General features: G+C 42.3%; 2 protein-coding genes across 3 annotated transcripts in view; both read left to right on the top strand.

The window, feature by feature from the left end:
• The window catches only part of LOC119024851 (transcription intermediary factor 1-alpha-like), a 15199-nt gene extending 5413 nt beyond the window's left edge, over positions 1 to 9786 (top strand). The window contains exons 9-18 of the mRNA XM_037107993.1: positions 1100 to 1476; positions 3498 to 3632; positions 3713 to 3818; positions 3918 to 3975; positions 4121 to 4253; positions 4853 to 5133; positions 5303 to 5432; positions 6277 to 6351; positions 7529 to 7684; positions 7768 to 9786. Coding sequence (XP_036963888.1) covers positions 1100 to 1476; positions 3498 to 3632; positions 3713 to 3818; positions 3918 to 3975; positions 4121 to 4253; positions 4853 to 5133; positions 5303 to 5432; positions 6277 to 6351; positions 7529 to 7684; positions 7768 to 7962 — 1646 coding nt within the window. The 3' untranslated portion in view covers positions 7963 to 9786. The remainder of the gene's footprint in view (positions 1 to 1099; positions 1477 to 3497; positions 3633 to 3712; positions 3819 to 3917; positions 3976 to 4120; positions 4254 to 4852; positions 5134 to 5302; positions 5433 to 6276; positions 6352 to 7528; positions 7685 to 7767) is intronic.
• Positions 9787 to 13123: 3337 nt separating this feature from the next.
• fbln1 (fibulin 1) overlaps positions 13124 to 22201 on the top strand; it is a 31644-nt gene continuing 22566 nt past the window's right edge. The window contains exons 1-3 of one of the 2 annotated variants that reach the window (XM_037108266.1): positions 13124 to 13437; positions 18019 to 18127; positions 19869 to 19998. In XM_037108266.1, the coding sequence (XP_036964161.1) occupies positions 13380 to 13437; positions 18019 to 18127; positions 19869 to 19998 (297 nt within the window). In that variant the 5' untranslated portion in view covers positions 13124 to 13379. The remainder of the gene's footprint in view (positions 13438 to 18018; positions 18128 to 19868; positions 19999 to 22201) is intronic. The other variant, XM_037108265.1, reaches the window with a different exon arrangement.

The raw sequence follows: 22201 nt of genomic DNA, 5'->3' as shown, positions 1-22201 counted from the left end.
ATGATTATGATGATTATGATTGTAGCAACAACACCAACATTACTTGAAAAGCTATGTCATCACAACAACGTGATTGGTTGGTTGCAGTGATGGTCCCGGAGGTAAACCAATTACGATGTTGTAGGAACAACACCAGCTTGGCAAAATTAGCTTGACAGTAAACACAGCGGCAGATTATATCAGGAGAGAAACCTTGGGGACATTGCAGTAATTCAATGCTATTCAGTCACATGCCTTTATTATTTGTCCCTCTCCTGTTTCACACTTTCAGATCTGTGTGATTCAATAGTCATGCTCTCTGAACAACATCAAAATGGAATAGTGATGGTAGGTTTTCCTACCAGCACCAGCTCCTTCTGGATTTCACTGTTTTCCACAAATCTCTTTTTATTGTTGCTTTCTTTCAGTGGTTGGCACTTGTTATCTCATCCTCTGGGCGGGTAGTGGATGATTGATTCTGAAATGTAATAAATCTCAAGTATTTCCATCGCTTGCAGCCACTTTCTTCAAGCAAATCACACCACTTACCAGAGGCTTGCTGCATCTCCCTTGTCTTTTAAATGGAGGATGCTGAATCAGGGACACATCTCAGAAAGATTCAGTGTCCAGAGCTTACCAGTGCTAGGCATTTGTAGCTCTCACAAATCATACAAGCTTGACTACTGTGCTGAAATTTCAGATTTTTAAAGAGTCAGCTGACGGGAAATTAATCAACAACCAATTAATTGTTTAAATCCCAAACAGATTTGGGTTTAATCAAGCAGAAATACAAATACACTGTGTCCAGCCTTTTCATTGCTCTTTGCTTTTGTTTGCTTTATATCACTGTGAGTAAATGCCAGCCATTTGAAAGCATCACATTGAACCAATCTAAAACATTTACCACAGATTAATTGTCAGTACAGTCAGTGAGCTAATAGTTACCATTAGCTGCCTCCACACTTGACTTGTTTTTCTCCTTTTATAAACCCCAAAGTTTTCTAAACTTTATTGCCTAGACCTGCTCTTTCCCACACTTCTCTGCACGTTTTGTCTGTTTTGTGTATTTCCCATCCCTACTTGTTATGCTCATCCCATATCTGTGTGTATGTTCCCTCAGGCTCTTTAGTGGTGGAGACTGTACCAGGCCCCCAGCTGGGTGGGTTTCAGGGTATCCCTCATCAGATCTCCCACCCTGGACAGGGCCCCTCAGGCTCGCCCCATAGCTTTGCCATGGGCGCACCTCATAACACTCTGGCTCAGCTCCAGATGCAGGTGGACAAGCTCAACCCACAGGCCCACTGGCAGCCCCAACCACCTCCCCCACCGTGGCCGTGGTACCAGAGCGTCCGACTCCAGAGAACCATCCCAGGGCCCCTGCAAGGAGGCTCTACTTCCCACAGTATGCCTCCCCAACCAGGCCGCAGGTTACTGGGGCCTCCTCCCAGCCATGTCAGCCCAACCAGCAGCTTACCGAGCCCTGGATTTCCTCCCCAGGTTAGTGTGTGTTTCACTGTGCAAGTGTGCAAGTGTGTATGCGTGCTTGTGTTCATTTGACTGACAAGCCCTCTTAACGAGCAGCGACAGCAGATAGCATTGTCCTAAATAGAGCTGACAGCCTTCACATCCCAGGCAATTTATGTCTTTCCTTGTCAAGATGGATTTGAGTCTTGGACAAGCTCATGACTCAAAATCATAAAATAAAAACAGCCAAATCTGCAGTACAAGAGCCGCCAACATGTGACAGAAGACGGACCCAAGATTCCATAAGAGAGGCTTGATAATATCTTGTGATCCAAGTTGTTTAGTCTAGTGCACAGGGTGTTTTGGCTCAGCTCTGAAATATAGGCTCAGTCATGGGACAATGCTGGCGTGTGAAATGCACACATAAGTTGTATCACACTGATGTGAACAAGCTGTTCAGTATAGCTTCATAATGATCTCTAAAAATATTTTACTTCAGTCCATGTAATCTTAATGATATAACTGAGTACTAGTACTAGTAGTCTGTAGATATAGTAGGTTTTTGTATTGTGTTCTGGCGACTGAAGCCTGTTTTTCTTGATATTTTAGTGTGGTATAGTCAATTTTAAGAGATTTAAGGTTAATCATCAAGCTCATAATTTCAAGTGCGCAGCAACATCTACTTTTATTTTACTCCAGAGTTATTTATTGTCATGGCGCAGAGCAGCTCTAAGTGCAGATTATTTGGCAGATGACCTCATACAGCTCATGTAATTTTGATGAATAGAAAAGTTTCAGAAGAGTTTCAAAATCTCTGCAAGTTAATTTTTAAACTGTAAAGGATTACAAATGCAGCGACTGCTAAAATCTATAAAAGGTGGTTAGTATTGAATCCCTCAAAAACCTTCAGATTTTAAATTTTAAGTAGAGCGCTACCAATATTGCAGCCGGTCCATTACATCTACTCATACTAGTATTTCACAGATAAATCGGGTCCGTGGATTTGTTTTCTGATACAAAAACCTTTTTTTACAGAATGCACACAGTACATTTTCAAAGTTTAATTTTCTATAAAAAGTTGAGAAACACTTACCTCAGAATTACCAAGCAGATGATTACATACAAGCAAAAAAACTACTTTATTTGTTAATTTGTGGTCAGATGTTAAAGTGTAGCTCATGAAAAAAAAAAAAATCATAATATTCCAAGTAAAGTTAGTTGTTTTAGTGCACCGGTGCCATTTAGAATAATAAAGGCTATTGCTGAACTGCATTTGTATCCTGCCATCATTATGTAGACCTCCATATCTTTGTCATGTCTCAAGTGTTTGATACAACATTTGAGGGATCATTGCAATGTGTTTATATATTACCTGTATACAGGAACACTGGCTAACATATAGTTATCAGAATTTTTTTACTCCCTGATATCAACATTGGCATTGCCCCAAAATTACAGTATCAGTTGGCCATTAGTCTTAAGTGTTTCTTATTAACACTAGATATTTTTTATAAGAAAAACAAAGGATTGACACTCAAAACTCAGTGTGAGTGTGGACTTATCAGAATTTATAGATGTACAATGTCATGTTGAATAACCCTGTTGTCATAGTAATAGGCAGATTGAAACAATGATGGGTTATTGCTTTATGAGATTTGTAATATGGTAAAACATAGAAAATGTAGGTATGATTTTGAAAATACACATGCATTTAGATATTTTATGGAAATGCTATATGTTTTCATACATTTTGTGGGAGGACAGTGATCACCACCGCTGCACCCACAAACTTTAAAGCTAGAATGGAAAGAAAATACATCCCAGGCAGATCAGACTGGAACTTTTCAGTGTTTTGTTTATGGTTTAGTCCTCTCTGTTCTGTTTTTTGTCAGGGGACATCAAGGCCACACAGCCAGCAAACAGAGTATTGACAGCTCACCCTTTCATCTCCAGCCTCCATCATCACATTCTTATAGACGTTGACAGGAATGTAGCATGAAAACGATGGGAGCCTTTCCATCCATCCGTTTGTTTCTCCCTTCTGTCATTTGTAGCCTCTGAGGGGAACAGGAAGCAGCTCCAGCTACCAACCCAAACCTGTGGATGTATTTTCATCTTCACCACTGTACACTCATATGACACCACTGCCAGTCAACGGTGGCGTCAGTTCACCTCAATCGCGACACACGGCAAGTGACTTCATCCATTAAACTGTGTTGATCTACATTGTATTTACAGAGTAGTAAACGACATGCAATGCTGTGTTTAGATTGAGCCCACGTATCTGAACAGGAGGAGTGATTCAGGTGGTCCAATATACATGCTGAAACCAAACTATCCCCATAGCCTGCCGCCTTCTCTGCCACATAGAAATGGTATGTCTCTGTCCATCAAAGTCACATCTACCTTTGCAGACTGCATTTATTGCTGTGTTCTTAATTTCGGATACACACATTTTCATTTCTCTCATCAAGTTCAAGGACAGCCGAATTCACCAGGGTATGCTGCTGTATCCAAGGAGGAGAAACCAGGGTAAGGTGATGGCTGCGTACGCACAGATTCCCTCTTTCTTTCTCTGTTGTGCAGCTCTGAACAGCACTGCCTTGATATCACCAGTCTCCGTTTATGCTTGAGTGTGTTTCACTTTATCCTTATTGGCTCTTGCTTTGCTCCCAAGGACAGTTTCCTGGAAACCTCCAGAAATACACCCGGCTAGTGGAGAAAGGGGCCCGGTTGTTAAGAAAAGACGAATGTCGTCACCGGGGCCCATCATAGTAATCAAAGACGAGCCAGATGATGACGGCAGCTATGTAAGGAGACAATACATTTTTATTATTGCCCAATTACTATTCTAGATAAATTTCAGATTTTAATTTTAATAAATGCTCTAATCCAAACTTCTTGCCGTGGCTTGACTGCACTTTTAAATTGACTTGACTAAGACAAAGGATGAATTTAGAGCAGCCGTATGTAGGACTTCGTTGAGTTTTCTTTAGTGTATAATCACCTGAAGCTGAGAATCATTGAGTTTTTATTATGTTAGAATGCGCATTTATTATCTACAGTGGTGGGTACAGTAGCCCGGAGTGGACGAAGCAAACACCGCAGGGGTGTTTGCAGTATTCAGTTGGTTGCTATATGCAACCTCCTCACCAGATGCTACTAAATCCTAATGGAATTAGGGAAGGGATTTTGCAGTTTATTACAACTTGAGTCTTTTTATTAAGTTGAGTTTATATTATCATTTCTATTGGCCATCATTGTACTGAACTCGGGAGACAGGATGTAAACAACCTGACAGCTTAGCTAGATCATCTAAACTGTTTATGCAGACAAATTTGAGTCCAATTATAACATATTGGTTACAATATTTTCAGAGATGTTTCTTCTGTCTGTTTGGGGATTTCAGGTACAATCCAACCAAAGAGCGAACCTTCCTGACAGCACAGGAGACCAACCCCAAATCAGTGCCCAAGACGAGGGGAACAAATATCCAGCTCCTCTTCAAAGCACAGACTACAAACCCCACAGCCCTTCACAGCCTCGAAGCAGTCAGCGGTACCAGGATACTAATGCTCGTGAAGTCTTGTGTGCTGTGTGTCGGACCGGGGGAGAGCTGCTGTGCTGTTATAAGTGTCCCAAGGTTTTTCACCTTTCATGCCACGTGCCAGCGCTCCTCAGTTCTCCCAGGCAAGCTCTGTCAAGGGAATTGTATTAAGTGCTGATCACAGATGGAAACACCATAATATTTTAAAATGTTACGTTTATACTAGAATTGAATAATTATGGTCTGTTTTTGAGGTATCTCTGTCAGCGGCATAATGTACTTGTATTTAGTCTCTGAACTGTCTCTTTTCAGTGGGGAATGGTTTTGCTCTTTCTGCCGTGACCTGTTAGTGCCTGAGATGGAGTACGAAAGCAAACCTGAAGCCAAAACAGTAAAGAAGGAGCCAAATTCTGAAGGAGGACTTCTCCCGGAGGACAAACGGGTCAGTACTCTTGTTTTTGGATACAACCACACGTCTTACATTTGAAAGTTTGTAGTTTCATCTACTTTATATATCTCCTTCTGGAGCTTGTTGGTGGGGCTTATTATAGTTCATCCTGTTTCTTCATTAATAAAGGTGTAGAAGGTTTCTGCCACCCTTAAACTTCAAAGATCATTGATTAGCCTGACATATCTATGTCTTCCTTGTTTATTTGTGTGGATTGGAACATCAAGCGCTAGACATTCTGTGTCTGAATATATATAGTACTCCGTTACTCAGTCTAATAAGTAAACTAAATAAACTAAAAAATGATATTGGTTTCCTCACTAAACAGAAAAATTGAGCCATACACCGACTAAATTCAAATTGTTGACTTCAGTTGCTCCATGGCTAACTTAGCAACTTGCTAAAGGCAGCTAGTCACTACAGCCAAAAAATTACAGCACAGAGTAGCGAGTCCAGTATAGTGTGCAGCATTTTGTAGTTATGCTCCCCCCTATAGTTTATGAACCACCACAAATTCTGTCAATTCTCACAAATTATTCTCATATTACCTTTTCTCTTAGCAACAATATTGTTTTTATGAATTCTGACAACTATACTTTATATCAGAAGAACAACATGTAATGAAAGCAGCAGTAGAAAATAAATAATTTCCTTTTTTTTTATACAATAGCATGGCAACAATATCTCATATCACTTATCTCATATAAGTTCTGAGAGGTAAAACTCATCAATATGATATGTGTGTCAGGTCCAGATGATTAATTAAGGAGATGCAGAAATGTATGTGGTTTCTCAGTTGACACGTGTTAAGTCAGATGTTTTCTTTCTTTCACTGCAGAAGTGTGAGAGGCTGTTGCTGCACTTGTTTTGCAGTGACCAGAGTTCATACTTTCAAGAGCCAGTATCCTCCTCGGTGAGTCTGGAAGCATTGCTGACTACAGTTCACAGGATTAATGTCACATGGAGTTACTGTAACTGTAATTATAATCATGTGCAGTATGCTAAGGAGCCATTAAGTGGCCAGAAGAAGAAAAAAAAAACATTGAGGCCATGTTTTACTACAGTGTGTTTTCAAAATGTTATTCCACACACAGAGTAAATTCGTTCCAAGGTTTTATTCAGTTCATGCGCATGAAATATAGCATGTGAGAGCAGCTCAACAGACCAGCCTTGCTTAGTGTTTAACAGTTTGCATCAAACATAGACACAGGCGTCGAGAGAGATAAAGAGGGAGAACTACAGCCAGTAACGGTGGTGAAAAGCGAATTGTGAGCTGTAGTTTCCCCGGGAAACAAACCAAGCTGTTGGTCATTTTTTACATTCCCACAATGCTTTCTGCAGCTCCTCTCCGGATCACTCCGAGGCCACTCTTGACTGCTGGGGAGCTTGGAGAAAAATGTTAGAAACAGTCAGGGGGCTACTTGATTTCTGTGGCCACAGCACATGGTTTACTGAAAAATGAGTCAGCAGGCATATTTCACAAACAGCAAAAATGTCAAATTTTATCCTAAACTGAGACAAGATTTGAGGTCTTTGAGGCCCCTGCTCTGTTGTTGCTGCTCTTTGTAGTCTATACCCTGATCTAGTGCCCTCAAATTAATCAAAACATGGCAATGAATTGTGTCTCGTGTGGACACAGTAGCTCTTCAAGTGCTCAGTTCAGTGAATTGTGGTCTAGATGCATGTCTTGTTTTGGCTCTGTGGTAAGCCATGCCTATCAGTGAAGACATAGAAATTGTAAATTAGAGGCAACAAGGCTTTATTTAGATACTGCAGATATACAAATGTTTTTTTCTCACTGACACAGACCATGTACTGTTATTGCACAGAGAGGATGAACACCAAGTCTGTACATACAGCACTATATTTGTGTATCACGTAGCACAGTGACCATTTTTTGCTTGATATGTCCTCTGTTTATTCTAAACCTTCATATACGAAATAGGGGTACAAATCCATAGCCTCTTGTGTACAATGCTGACATGTCATATTGCATAAATACAGGATATTAATTATTATTATTATTTTACTTCAACATCTTCTCATGAAGTTTCATTGTTTAATTATCTCCTCCTTTCTAAATACTGTAGGTATGTGCTAGCAACAAGCCGACTATAAAGCGACCGGTGAAGCTCTCCACTGTGAAAAGACGACTGGAGGCTCAGCAGAGTCCATGCTACCAGAGCCCTGTAGAGTTTATATCAGACATCAGGCTTGTCTTTGGGAACTGTGCAGTCCTTTGTGAGGTACTGTAGAGAGGATTGTTTGCAGTAAATGTCAGTTTTTATTCGATGTTATGCCCTCATCCTTGCTTCCACTTGCACTGCAGGCTGACACAGAGGTCACCATGGCAGGAAGGAGGCTTAAGGAGCTGTTTGAAGAGCACCTGCGGACCATGTTCCCTGACCGGACCTTTCCAGAAATCAAACAAGAGACTATACCCACTGCCCCTCCTGACTCCCAACTCTCGTCACATGACAATACATCCCAGTCGGTGAAATGCCAGCGCACATGTTCAGACTGAGTAGAAGCAGTCGAATGAAAGTACAAATCATCTTAATCTTTAAGATATTTGACAGCACTGCCAACTTCTATGTGGTGTGACACACTATTACAAACGTTATCATAAACATTACCTTCAGGTCACCAAAAATATTTTATATGCTTAATGATTTGATTTATATTACAAGCAAACAACTATGACACGGGGCACTAAATTAGTTCTATTTTCTTGAATACTCTGTCTTCTATTTCTGACATATGCTTAAAAATTAAGACTGGGATTCGTATAAAAATGCAGCACTTAAAGGTTTTTACAGGGTAAAGCTGACTGGTCTTTTTGGTTATCAATTCAAGTTATTAGTTTACTTTTTCCAAGTGATAAGTCTGCTCACTGTAGATGCATTGGTTCATTGACACTAAGCCAAGAGTTGGTGTAGTCAGGTCTGGTCTGGTGTGTGCTTTCTGTTTAATTCTCCATGTGTAGATAAAGCAGTGATCAGCAGGAGGATAATAATCATGAGCTTTGAAGTTTGCGGTCTATCTTATGTGGAATACGACGTGTTATGAGCCCCCTCAAGGCTAGTAAAATGAAGACATCAAAGGAAACCAAAGCAGTCTGATAAAACCACAGACTGCTCCATAGTCACACATCTTTACACAATATTTCTGCCTGCCAGAGATGGGCACAAATACATTAAATATATCATGTTACAATTACAAATACTTGCTTATGTATGAAATAAGATACGAAATAGTGGTTTAAGAAAAATGGATTCATTCACAATGGAGGTAATTTGTAACTCACAAATACATTTATTATGGGTTTTACAAACCCAAACACAAGACAGGGCCCAAACCCAAACACAAGACACACAAATCAGACATGCTGAAAAACAAAAAGCAGGCTTAGATGAAACCAAATCTGCAATCCATAAAAGGCAGGTAATCAGAAAATCTGAACGAAAACAGAAAACAGATTCCAAAAGTCCAAAAAGGAAAAAATCCAAACAAATAAGTGCAAACTAAGGACACACAAGAAACACAGGCAGTAACAAAGGCAAGACAAGGAGAGAACTGAGGACTGGGAACACAGATATGAGACATAGGAGACACAGGACTGATCAGAGGACAAAAACAGATAAATTGACAAAGAGTATGTGTAAAACACAGGCTTTATTACTCAGGAATGATTTACTAATAGGACACAGGGGAGCAAGAAATATGGCAGGAAAACAGACAAAGACAGGAAGTGGAAAGTAAAATATGACACGTGAGCATATAACTTTCTAAGTGAGACAGGACATTTCTGAACTAAAGACCCGAAACCATGACAACATCATATAGGAAAAGTGACATTATCACATTTTAGGCATTTAGTTGCCTCAATAGGCCTCTGACTTTAAACTTCTTAATCATGCTAAACAACCCTGCTGTAAAATTGAATTCAAAGTTCAAAAGACACAAATCAGTTGTACAGTTTTCTTCTGCAGTTCAAACACGAAGAATAAAATGAGATAAATACATAGAATTGAAATACTGCCCATCTCTGCTTCTTGTTCTGTTTCATCAGCACAGAACTGCAGAGTTATTGTTGTATGGGTAAAAATGTTATGTGTAATGTATTTATTTTTCTCTGTATTTATTTGTTTTAATATGTTTTTTGTGAAGCACTAAACACAGTGCAAGTGTTATGTGAGACTCTATTTTTTCTAGCAACATTTCTTCTACACAGAACTGTTTTCTTATGATATCCACGAGCCTGAACGTTTACTGTAGCCATAAACCTGCTTGCATGCAAGTCGACTCGCAGGTGTTTACAGGGTTCAATAAAACATGATATGCTGTACACCCCCTTCACCCTGTTACTGCATGTTAATAGAGTGTACTCCCTTCTCAAAAATAATACTTTATTATGACCCTTGTTACAGTTTACACTTTATAGTGTAGCCACTTTGCCTTTAACAAGTTTCCTACAGTTGTGTTGATTAGCAGTGAACGAGTCCTTTGGGCCCCACAGGGCAGCCCTCTGACTGCCCTGCTCTGTTAGTGGCCCTCTGCTGATTGACACAGATGTGGCAAGACAAGCTTTGTTGAACTTCAAAGGAACTGTACTGCACCCCCGACAACAAGATTAACACTGTTTGAATGCGACCTCGACCACTCCAATTTCCTCCACCGTGAGCTATGAGGTCAGCTCACGCTGCTGTTTCTAGTTAAAGCTTGAATGATTGGAGGTAGAGAGGAGGGCTGGTAGTTTCATGAGGAGTTGCCCTCAGATGTTCAGTGTGCTCTCAGCAGCCAGGTTCTGGAGCCTGGCAACAGTCTGGCTCTCTACTTTGGGCACTCTTTATTCTGTGCACGGCCCATTATCTCTTTTCTACATTACACTAAGCTAAGATAAGATCAAGGACAGGTCAGCAGTAAGGCTGCTCTTTGTAGTTGTGATAACTGTTACACACAGATGGAGTAGCCACATCCTTGACTGATAAAAGTCTGCACGAGGCAACGGTCTACTTTTAACTTAGAGGTCCTGCTGCAGAGTTTCAAGCACCATTAACATTTGACTTTATACGGCACATAATGTCAAATTTCAAGGTAGAGTTTTTGATTTCTCTTTTTGTGTTTTTTTTTTCCCATTTACTAGAGTGAGGTAATCCACGTCTGCTGCCGTTGTTGTCAAGTTTAAGTAACAGCACTGAAGTGTGACTGAATGTAAGCACAGACTGATTCAGAGTGAAATGTGTGCTTTGCAATGCAACTGAAAAGTGGAAGAAAAGACATTTTGTTAACTGTGATGGATGACCTCCTCAAACAAGTACTCTGAAGGCTCATTTTCACACCTCAGTCCGGTCTTTTTTGTAGTAGGTTTCATCAGAAAAAAATGGAATACCAATATTGAAAAAGGCAGCTGCATTGTCTCAATAAGGAAGATTAATAGCATCAAATTCCAGCTATGCAAAAGAGGTGCTATAGCGTGAATGGAGACAACAGTGGGATAACAATTATAAATGTATATTATCCATTTTAGTGGGCCAAAACATTCAAAACACTGGTCCGGTCCATTAAAATGTGGTCTTCTAGAAAGTCTGTTAACAGAGTACAATTACCGATGGAAAACACAAGACTGTGGTGGACCGGGGAGCACAGAGATTGAGACGAGGCTTGTCACACACTGCACTTAAACAGTGCCGTCACACATTTATAACTGCCATATACTTGTGGGCTTTCCTGTATGCCTGCAGAGTCCTGATATCAAGTCCTTGGTGATGTTTCTAGACCGGCTAGACTGGTGGTGGAGACATATGGCTCTGATTAGACGATCATTTAACCTCTCTCTTGTCACCATGCCCAGAGTCAGTAGACTGATTGAATTTGCAGAGGGCCTTAGTTGGTACAAAATGTTTATAATGCAGTCTAGCAATTATTTCTTCGCTTCTTGCCAGCTCGAGTAGACTTGTGTGTGTATGTGCATGCATGTGTGTGTGTGTGTGTGTGTGTGTGTGTGTGGCTTGTTTATACCCAGCTCCCCTCTCACAGTTCATGATCTCTTTGGCTGACGGGGAGCCCACATATGTGGCACCCTTACAGAAGCTTTAATTCATTAAGTTAGAGGGAAAATGTCTCATTTTCTTCAGTGCGGCTGTGAACTTCAGTAACTTTAAAAGAGAAATGCGCATCAGTGGTAGTTACTACAGTCATTGATGGAATGTAACTAAGTACATTTACTCATGATTTGTTCCCAACTACAAGTATTTTACTTCAGTACTTCCATTTTCATTTACTTTATACTTCCACGTAATTTATCAGATTGCATGCTGTGAAGTAGTGCTTTTCAAAATTGATTTCAAAATCATTTTAATTGCTGTGGCAGCTGGAGAAAAAGCAAACATAGAGACAATATTCATGATATACATGACGGTCAGGGTGAGAAGCTCAGACGTCTTGTGTTCCATGATGCAGTTCATATAAACATAGGGAATCTGACCAATTGTTATAACTTTACTGCCTCCTTGTTGATTAGCGACTGAAAAGATGATGGACAGCGACAATCTAGAGGGATATCGGACCATTATTCAAGGTATAGCAACATATCTGATAACCCATTGGATTCCATTAGACAATAACTAATGTGAGTTTTCAACTATTCCCGTGCTAACACCACTCTGATAATGTTACGTGATACCACAGGATAGGCGGAAAAGTAATTCTAAAATTTCAGTACACATCTTGGACACATAAATTCAGACCTGGAAGTGAACCACGCAGGGGGCAATCAGGCGGTAATGTCAGCTAGGAAGTGATTGAATGCGATTCAATCATCGTTCAGTTGCTGATCAGTCAGGAAGTGGGAAATGGTGACGATCTGTCAGGTTCTCTACATGTATGTGACAGAAACAGCTGTTCGACACTTGAGCTTCCCACCCTCAGAATGACGTCAGAGGAAGAACATGACTGCCATGTCGATACAGTACGTCCGGTTTGACAATCGGCCAGGCTGATTCTTGGTTGGCTCATATGTATTATTTACTTTCACTTGTACTTTTGATACACAAGAACACTTACTTCCTTTTACCAACATGTTTTTAACATGGTATCTTTACTTTTACTCGAGGATGACTTTCGGTTACCTTTCACTACACTGACTATAAGGAGCTTTAAAACCAGGGGTCAGATTCTCATTTGATCTGTCATCAAACTAAAAGGTAGCAGTGAATAACTGAAGCTGTGTGCAGACAGTCATAATGAAATATATATATATATATATATATATATATATATATATATATATATATATATATATATATATATATATATATATACACACACACACACACACACACACACACACACACACACACAAATATTTCAGGTCTAATACTTTCCAACACGCATTAAGTTATCAATCATATAAAACATTTTCTGAATTATAGGCGCTTTGTGTAAACATTCCTGACAGAATATAAGGCTGAGTCACAGCCTGAGCTCACTTCTGAGTATTAAGAAGTCCCAAAAGCGAAAGTGTATAATCATTATAATAATCTCCAAAGTGAGCTCACGTCTAATGACGTTCACTTGGAGTTTGTACAAAAAGAGGGGGAAAGGAAAAAAAACAACAACACGTTTTTGATTGGCAACAAGTGGGTGTCTGTGGCCCCAGCCCGCCCCTCACTGTGCCATAATTAGACGCTCATTCCTGCAGTCACGCCGCAACTGCGACTCACTCAACTCCATCACATCCTCCGACCCGCTCTCCTGCTCTTGTTTTAAAGGAGCACTGCGGTTTTTTTATTCTCGCATCCAGCAGAATATAGCTGCCGTCGAGATCAAGCTCGAAGCTGCCGCGCAACTTTAGTCCCTCAGGTTTTTTCCTGTTGTTGTTGTTGTTGTTGTTGTGTTTGTTGTTGTTGCTGTTGCTGCGGTTGGATCTCCGTCCATTCAATGGGTCCGTGTGTGGCGCTGCTGCTCTGCTCTCTGTTCGGAGTTCTCCTCGGCCAAGGTAAGTTACCTACCAGTGACAAACAGATCACGACGACGTCCTTTTTTTTTTTCATTTCTTTTTTCATTCTTTTTCAGTGAATCAAATCGAGCCATGTGAATGTTCGTGGTGTGAATATTTATTGCGAGATCACTTTTTATTACATGCATGGGCAAAGAGTGAGACCAGGGGAGGTGATGAATTTGTCATCGGACTAGTTGGGGCATGTGATGAGAGCACAGCTTACACAGCTGGGTGCTTCAAAGTGTTGCAGGTCTGTTTTGAAATGCTTGATTCAAAGTGCAGCACATACAGCAGATGCTGCTTTTAAGCAACTACTGGTTTAAAAAAAGGATGGCAATTGTTTGTTTTTTGTCCTTTTTTTTTTCTTTTTTTCTTTTTTTTTTACATTGTTTACCTTAAAACTAACAATGACAAATGCAGTCATAGTAGCTTTAAAGTCTTTGCAACCTGCATTATAGGATGAAAAAAAGAAGAAAAAAAAAATCTGTCTTTAACTCTTCCTTTCATTCATTACTGCTTTGCTTAAGCCGTTGCCTAGACTCAACTTGATAAAGCACAGCAATTACAGGAAGATGTCACATCACATCAGGAGTGTCAAAATGCCGTTTAACATATGTTGCTGAGGGAGAGCTCTCACTGCCATGGTTTCTACTTTCCACCCTGCAAGTCAAAGGCCAAGTGCCTTGGTATGCTCAGATGCTGTGTCCTAAACGACCGTCGTCTCCACCAGGACGGGACAATCTAGACAGAGGGGTGTGATTTACACTGGAGCACCCACAGCAGGGTCACCCAGGCGTGGGATGAGCCGTATCAAAATGCTCATGTGGTCACACATGGGGCAATTTTCACAGTCAGCAGGACCACTTTTTTTTTTTTTCTCTGAGCTGCCTTCTTTGTAGGGAGGTGTGTCACGGGTCAGACTGGAGTAAAAGCTATCAGCGTAAACTGTGATGTGACCAGAATTCTTCGAAGTGCCCCTGTGTGTCACGCACAGAACTATTCTACTACTGACATTGATGATGTTTGACACAGATAGATAGACAGTATTGGAGTGTAACAGCCTTTCTGTATCACTAAGAAACTCAGAAATGAAAGCCTCAAGCCTGTGAAAGTGATGCACACTGCTGTTGCCTGGCTGGGCGGAGCTCCACCACTGGGCTCATTTAGCCTTGTTTACATGAGGCGTCTAGACGCAGGCAAGCCATGTGCTGCTCTGCCAAGACAGAATGGCCCCTGAAAAACCAGCACAGCCATCCAAGATGAAAATCAGCCGTCTCTAGACAGACAATGCATCACAGAGACAGAGGACCATGGCAGACTGCATCTAGAGTGGAGCGTGGCTGCGCCTGGTTTGCCTCTTTTGATAAAACAGTCCGCACACAGTTAGGTTTAAGGCACTTCTGGTCTTTCAATTTAGGTCCGCAGAGCAGCAGACAGTGGTGGCGTTGGAATGACAATGTGATGCCTAGTGGGTTAGATGCCTTTCCAGTTTCAATATAAATTGAGTGTTTTGGCAAGAGGAGGTCAATCACTGGTGATGGTCAGAAACAAGAAAGCTTGAGCAGCTTCCACAAAGTTGCACAAACTTCTCTTGAGTTTTATATGAGGCATTAATGACCCCCTTTTAAGTTCCTGTCATCATATGTTTGTAAGCAAAATAGTTTTTGTCATAGTCTGACTTGAACCTCCTGGTCTCACTTCACAAACAGAGGTCTTTAACATTCAGAGACAGAGACAGAGAGAGAGAGAGACTGAGGGCCTACTTGGTAGTCCCATGTGAAAAGCTTTTAAAATGCCATCTCATTTCATCCAGCTGCTACTAGGTTTATTGGCCAGAGGATTCTGGGACGTGCCAGACTTCCAGTAGTCAGTAGTGAGTCAGCTAATGTGGCTGCCTAGTAATAAGTCCTCTGTCCATATTCACTCCTGTCTGCCAGGTTAATCATCATTCGTGTAGTAGCAATGGTCACAATGTTTAAAAAGTCTTGTGTGTAGGGTTTAGGGGGAGCTATTTGCAGAAATGGAATAATGGTATAATCACTTGAAACTAGCCATTGTCTCGTAATAAGCTTTTTACATGGTTGATGCCCAAATGGACAGGCCGGAGGGAGGGGGGAGAGACACCCTGCAGTGATTGGTTCTTACCAAGGTTTACAGTGAAACAACCCATAACAATAGCAGCAGCACACAAGGGATTCTTACAGAGATGTTAGGATCGAGATTTCAGCTGTATCTGACTCGATTTCCCCTCATTTCCTTTGGTTGGCTGTAGTTTTCCCTGGTAAACACACCAACCTCCTCTGCTCGTAACTGTGTGTCTGGGTTAGGCAGAGTGGAGGAGCTGGGCGTCCACAGGGCAAGCTAGGCCTCCAGACACACCGACTTTACTTGGCTTGGCGTGTCCGCCCATTTCAGCATCTGGCCTGTTTGCTCTCGCGAGCGCAGAGATACTCCGGCAGAGAAGAGTGGCCCCCAAGTAAGAGTGTAACCCAAGAAGAGCAACGACAGGCCGGTCAAATGTAAGACTGCGGCAGCCAGAGAAGTCGGTGTGTTTACCGAGGAAAACTGCAGCTCACAACCTGTATTAGGTCACCAAAACCTGTTTGTTATGCATACCAAACTCCAGAAAAACTTTATATAAGCTAGATACAACTGCCTGACTCAATCTGTCAGCTCACAAGCCTACACTTTCCTAAACCCGAGCGAGTGTGGACGTAACAATCTATCACAGAGGAGCGACCAACAGAGTCTCCCTCCTCCATCCCTCCAGCCCATCCATTCTGGCATCGAGTCGACCATGTGTCACTGCCGTGTTTCTATGGTAGTCCAGAAGAGACAAACCATACAGCTCTAGCCTTTTATGTTTTTAGCTGTAACCACACAGCTGAGAATCCTGCACAGTGGAACCTTAATTCTGTTCCTCTGTTTTCCTGTAGACTAAACCGGAGAAATGACTCACTTTCTACAGAAAAACTGTGTTTGTTAACTTTAATAAAACTCTTAGTCATTGTTGTATCCTGCCCATGCTTTGTTCTGGGCTGCCGGACTGGGTTTAAACAGTGAACCTGGAAGCCGCCTGAGTAAGTCATGCTTACTTGTTTTGTTACAAAGCTTATCAATGCAGGATCCTGTTTGCTGTGATGACTATTCCTTCTTGCGCTTCATCTTTGATTTAGTGGTTATAATAAAATTCCCCCTGCCCCTCAGGGAGAAAGCAGCACATCTATAAAACTGAGGACTATTCCAGACACTTGTCCGCCCTACCTGATCTAACTTATTATCTAAAGTCGCTGATTCTTGCCAGACTTCTCACGGAATGACGCTGTGTCTCAGACAGATGGGTTTGTTCAGCCCATTTCACAATCACTATCCCCCTATGATTCAGGGCTTTCAGTCACCAACCAGCAACGACCCGTATTGTGTTACAATGGGATCAACAAAATTTATTTCACAGTGAGTTTGTTTTCTCTCTTTTTCTCCCGGTGGACCTATTGTTAATAACAATTTGGCGCACTGTTCCTGGTTTGAGCCGAAGGCAAAAAAAAAAGTCCAAGGGAGACGACCTGCCAAAGCTATTTCACGTTTGGCAGCTCACGCAACCCGCAGGCAAACGAATGTACTTGATGTGATTGTGATGGCTGATTGTTTACAGAGTCGGGGCATTCCACGCTCTCTAATCCACATGAATAAACAGCCAGATTACCACAGAGTTGAATGTGCGCCAGTCAAAAAATTCTCTCTTGTGTCTGCAACAACATATCCATCATTCATTGTCTTTGGCAATAAAAAATGCCTAAAGCCAGTATAAATTGCCAGACAGATTTTGAATTTTGTTTTTTTCCATCTTTCAAAGAACCCCAGGCAACCTGCCTTCGATGACAATGGTGCTACCCTTTTGCATTTCACGTTAGATAACAGATTTTGACACTAATCAGCAGAAACAATTGAGCAATGACCACTTTAATTTTTGCAAAAGGAAAAAGTGTTTGTCAAAGGAATAAGAAAACAGGGTACATCTTAAGGGTACCAAACTAGCCTTGAGGAGTGTGTACTAACCACCTAGTATGTGTGCAGACACTTGTTGGGTGCAGATGCAGAAGTGCTACATCTGGGGTATGCAGGTGGCGGTCCCCTCCAGAGATCTAGTGTATGGTCGAATAAGCGATACGTCGATCAAAAAAGATTTATCAACTATTGACTTAATTGATTGATTGTATCTTTAATTTTTCAAGCAATAACATCTGCTGGTTCAAGGCTCTTAGTTGTAAAGATCTGGTACTTTTTGTTGTCATATGTGATAGCAAATAAAGAGTCTTTGGGGTTTTGACTGTGGGTTGGACAATAGAAACAATTTAGGCGATGTCACTTAAGGCTCTGGGGAAAATGTGATTAGCATTTTTGACATTTCTCACACCCAAAGACAAACCACAGATTAACCGATAATGACGCCATAGTCCCCTCGGTGCGGGAAAACCAGGCCATATCATCCGTCTGACAGAGCACAGTACATGTGACGAGCACAGATCTACCACTTTTTCATCTGTTCGCTCACACAATAAACTCGCCTTGTGTCCGTAGGAGCAGAACAGATCTCGATGGAGGACTGCTGTAAAGATGGCCAGAAGCGTGCCAGCGATAACGAAGACTGCTCGTCCATCCCTCTCATCTCTGCGTCAACCACATGCATGTAAGCAGGTGCTATCTGCAAATGTATACACCATGAGGCTGAAGAAGGCTGCCTGGGGCTTATTCTGATACACAAGTCATTAACTGCTGCACCCTTTGTGACAATCTCACATTTTCAATCCGCACCACAGAAGCTCCTGTGGTATTGGCCCCAGGAGAGCTGGCCTGTACCATGTATGCGGGAAATGTCTCCGGGCCCTTAATACGAGATTGCTTTACCTTACTCCTATAAATCTCCAGGCACATTATTCACTTCACGTGAGAGCAGGAAACACTAATAGTGATGGGATAATAACAGGTCCGCTGGTAACCCTAGAAGGTGTGCTGCCACAGGTTCGGGGCCCATAAGCCAGGGAGATCTGCTGCTGTGAACACTGATGGCAAACACATTTAACGTAGCCACCCTAAGTGATCCCAAATTTGTCTTAATTATATGGTGAGGGGGAGAGAGGAAAAGGGGGCAGAGGTTTGTGGGGGAGCAGGGTGGAAAAGGGGGCGAGGGGTGGGGGGTGGGGGGTCAGAAGAGGGGGCTGTTTCAAAATCCAGGAAATACCTTAGAGGTGAAACGCGACATAGAGGGACGATGGGGAGACGCAATAACAGGAAATCTTAACGATTACTTCAGACACCAAAGGGGAAAAAAGCACGAGGGAGAAAAAGTGGAGAGAAGACGAGAGAAAAAGAAAAAAACAGGAGTGCGGCTTTGCCCTTAAAAGGTTCTGCAGAGGAGGTGTGCGCCCTGACGTACGTTCGAGATCTTCAGTAGTTTATGTGGAAAGAGATTTCTGGTAAGAGTTGATAAAGAGGCTTGTTGGAAATGAGCGAGGGGAGAGGTGAGGGGGCGGTGTTTTATGCCTTTCTTTCTTGTAAAATTGAGACAGAGACCGAGACCAGACAGAAACAGACACCCACTCCTAACTGATTAGACTGCATGAACAGACGGCGAGCGCTAGACGGTACAATGAAATCCGATCAAACAGATATTTTGGTAATAATATTCACATGTGAGGGGGAGATCCAAATATTGCTCTTGGCATTTTAACAGCCAATTGCAGTAATACGCTGTGTTTTATTGATCCCTGTTGAGATTAGACATATTTTACAATCCTCCCGAGCAAAGGGAGCTCGGAGTCCAAGGTGGGCTGCGATACTTCCTATACCAATGGGTTGCTCGCTTTATGCCTGTAGCAATGTTTCGTATTACATGCCGTCACTGATTTCCAAAGAAAAACTGGGACGATTCCCAAGCGAACTGTATATACTGGCAGCCGATAGTCAGCCAAGGAGTTGCTAACAGGACACGGCATACTTATCTTAAGGGAGTGGTTTGTTTTAGTGGTATTATTGTAACTGTGAATAAGGAGATGTGGAGGTGGACAAATGTTCATCTTGGGACTTAAATGTTGACTTGACTCAGGTCTAAAACAACAGAACAAAGGCCTCGGGGAGTACTGCTCGACCCAATTTTAAGTCCAGTGATGTCAGCGTTGCAGAAACACAATAAACCTCCACGTCCTCCTCGGAATTAACACAGGACTTACTCAACGCACTCATCCACACATTTTTAGTTTGACAACTCCGAGATCCCCATCAGGCTTGCCTCGGGCAGACTTTAATGGGCTACACTTTAAGGCAGAGCTGTGTTGCACGGAGGAGATTATCGACAGAGCAGAGAATAAATGCACCGCCTGTGTTTTTGTGTTGTGTGTGTGTGTGTTTTTTTTGTTTCCCCCTGCTGACAGGATAGTGCAGGAGCAGTGCTGCGTAAAAGTGCTCGAGGATAACATGTGCGCTGTCGGTATCAACGTGGCCAAAGACCAAGGCGCCTGCGATTCTTTACTCACCAGCACCTGTGAGACCAAGACTACCAAGGTGTGTTTGTATGTGTGTGTGTGTGTGTGTGTGTGTGTGTGTGTGTGTGTGTGTGCATCCACATGTTTGTGCACGTGTGCCTTACCAGCCGAAGACACCATGAAAGAGCCAAAAAGACGGAGCGAAATCGCCGTGTCCACCCAAAATCTCCTTCTACGCAATCAATGCGCAGTTCATCACTCTGCTGGACAGCCCGTTTGGAGGCAAATGATTGATGAGAGCGATGGTGTTCATGTGTGTGTGTGTGTGTGTTTGTGTGCACTGTGAGCAGGATGAGGCATGTCACTCCTGGGAGGAATGGAGCTTGTTGCTGTCAGATAGATTATAAATTCTGCTCTGACTCTAGAATCTTCTGCAGGCTCTTGTCCAAGCACTTTTCAGCTGCTATTTGTTTTTGTTGGTTTTTTTCTCCCCCAACCTGAGCCTCAGAGTGCCCCTTAATGTGCACAAAATACTGCACATCCAACACAAGCATGCAATAGTTGGACATCTTGTCAAGACCTTACTTGATGTTCATGTGCTTTAATGTTCAGAGAAATGTAATTACTTTTGTCATGCTGTCCATTGCTACAGCACCTATGCTCACCCTCTGTCCGAACGCCTTCTCTTTAAAGACCCCTCCCAAAAAGCAACGTCTGTGCTGATTGGTTCAGCTTTCACAGGCTTGAGCTGGCACCACCCATCATGTTTGGCCATGTCTACGGTGTGGGTGTGGCTGAAGGCAGTGAGTGCATTTGTGACATCACTGCACTATGGAGCTAGGCAAAGCGTCTCAAAACAGGCTGTGAGCGTTTCTCTGTGGATTATATGTTTTGATAACTTCACAGTACTTATACAGCAACTAGAACTGCTTCATAATCAAAAAGAAATACGAGGGGATGAGACGGCTTTAACATACTCTTGATAAACGTTAAAATCAAATGTTATTATATTTACGCTAAGGGTTCTATTACATTATGAATGAACAAAATGATAATCAGTCACCACATTAAACCATCAATGACAGCTTACATAAAACTCATACAAAACAATTAAGTTGTTAATCTGTAACATTTGGACAAAATTTAGGGAGAGATTCCTCTTTGACTTCCTGCTGATTTAATAAAAGATAGATAGCACCATGTGTCCTACAGACATGGTTAGCTTAAAAAAAAAAACGAACGGAAGCAGAGGCAAACAGCTAGCCTGGCTCTGTCCAAAGGTTAAAAAACATCTGCCTACTAGCACCTCTAATAGGGCATTCTGACCAATCGGCGAATTATTTGCACATCTGTATTTCATACAAAGTCAATGAAAAGACACAAACAGATTTCACCTGACACTGTGTCACAAAAGCCTGTCGGTGTTGATTTTCACGGTGAAGTCAAATGCGCTCATGTCCAGATGTTCGTGGATGGCAATGGAGGGGAGGATAACAGTAACGCAAAGCAAATACTCTCTCATTTGCTTTAAATGGAAGTCTTTCTGCGCTTTGGAACAGTTTCTGCAGTACTTTTCTAAGATTTGTTGGTTGCATGGTGTTGAACCAGAACCAGGACCAGGTCAAGGTTGTCTGAAAGCCTAAATGTTCTCCGGGACAGTGGCGACACAGGGGCCACACAGACATGCACCCACATGTAAACAAACACAAACAGACAGACAGACAGACAGACAGGGTAGCAGTTACCTACTGGTACACACCAATTTGAGCTGCAGTATTTGAGAGGCTATGCGTCCAGCTCTGCACTCATACGCCCCTCATGGTTACATTTCAGGTACCTATCCTCAGCGCCTCCACCGAAACACAAGCACACCCATCCGCCCCCCCCCCCCCCCCCCCCCCCCCCCCCCCCCCCCGACACACTGCACCTTTCATATGCCTCATCGACTGATATTACCAGGCTGCCATAATGATTGATTGAGCATGCTTCAGCCGGAGGGGATGATGTCATCTCATCACTGTCTGTCCGTCCGTCTTGCTTCTTTTCTTCTGTCTGTCTGTCAGTGTGAAGCCTGTCACTCAGTCGGCGTGTCTCCTCAGTCAGCCTCCCTCTCTGCCTGCCTGGTTTGATTGAGAGCTCGGCTTCTCTTTCCGAAACACACCCTTCCATTTTGTTCCAGCGTTAAAGCCCTGACTTATCCACCTACAGTCTTTTACCGGCCAGCATCATCCCACAATCTCCCTTTTTCCTTGTGTGCAGTTCTGGTTTCATTTCCTGTGGTG

The sequence above is a fragment of the Acanthopagrus latus genome, chromosome 8 (genome assembly GCF_904848185.1).
Source record: "Acanthopagrus latus isolate v.2019 chromosome 8, fAcaLat1.1, whole genome shotgun sequence".
Classification (NCBI taxonomy): domain Eukaryota; kingdom Metazoa; phylum Chordata; class Actinopteri; order Spariformes; family Sparidae; genus Acanthopagrus; species Acanthopagrus latus.
The sequence above is the reverse complement of the archived record's forward strand: the minus strand, read 5'-3'. Positions and strand labels throughout refer to the sequence as shown.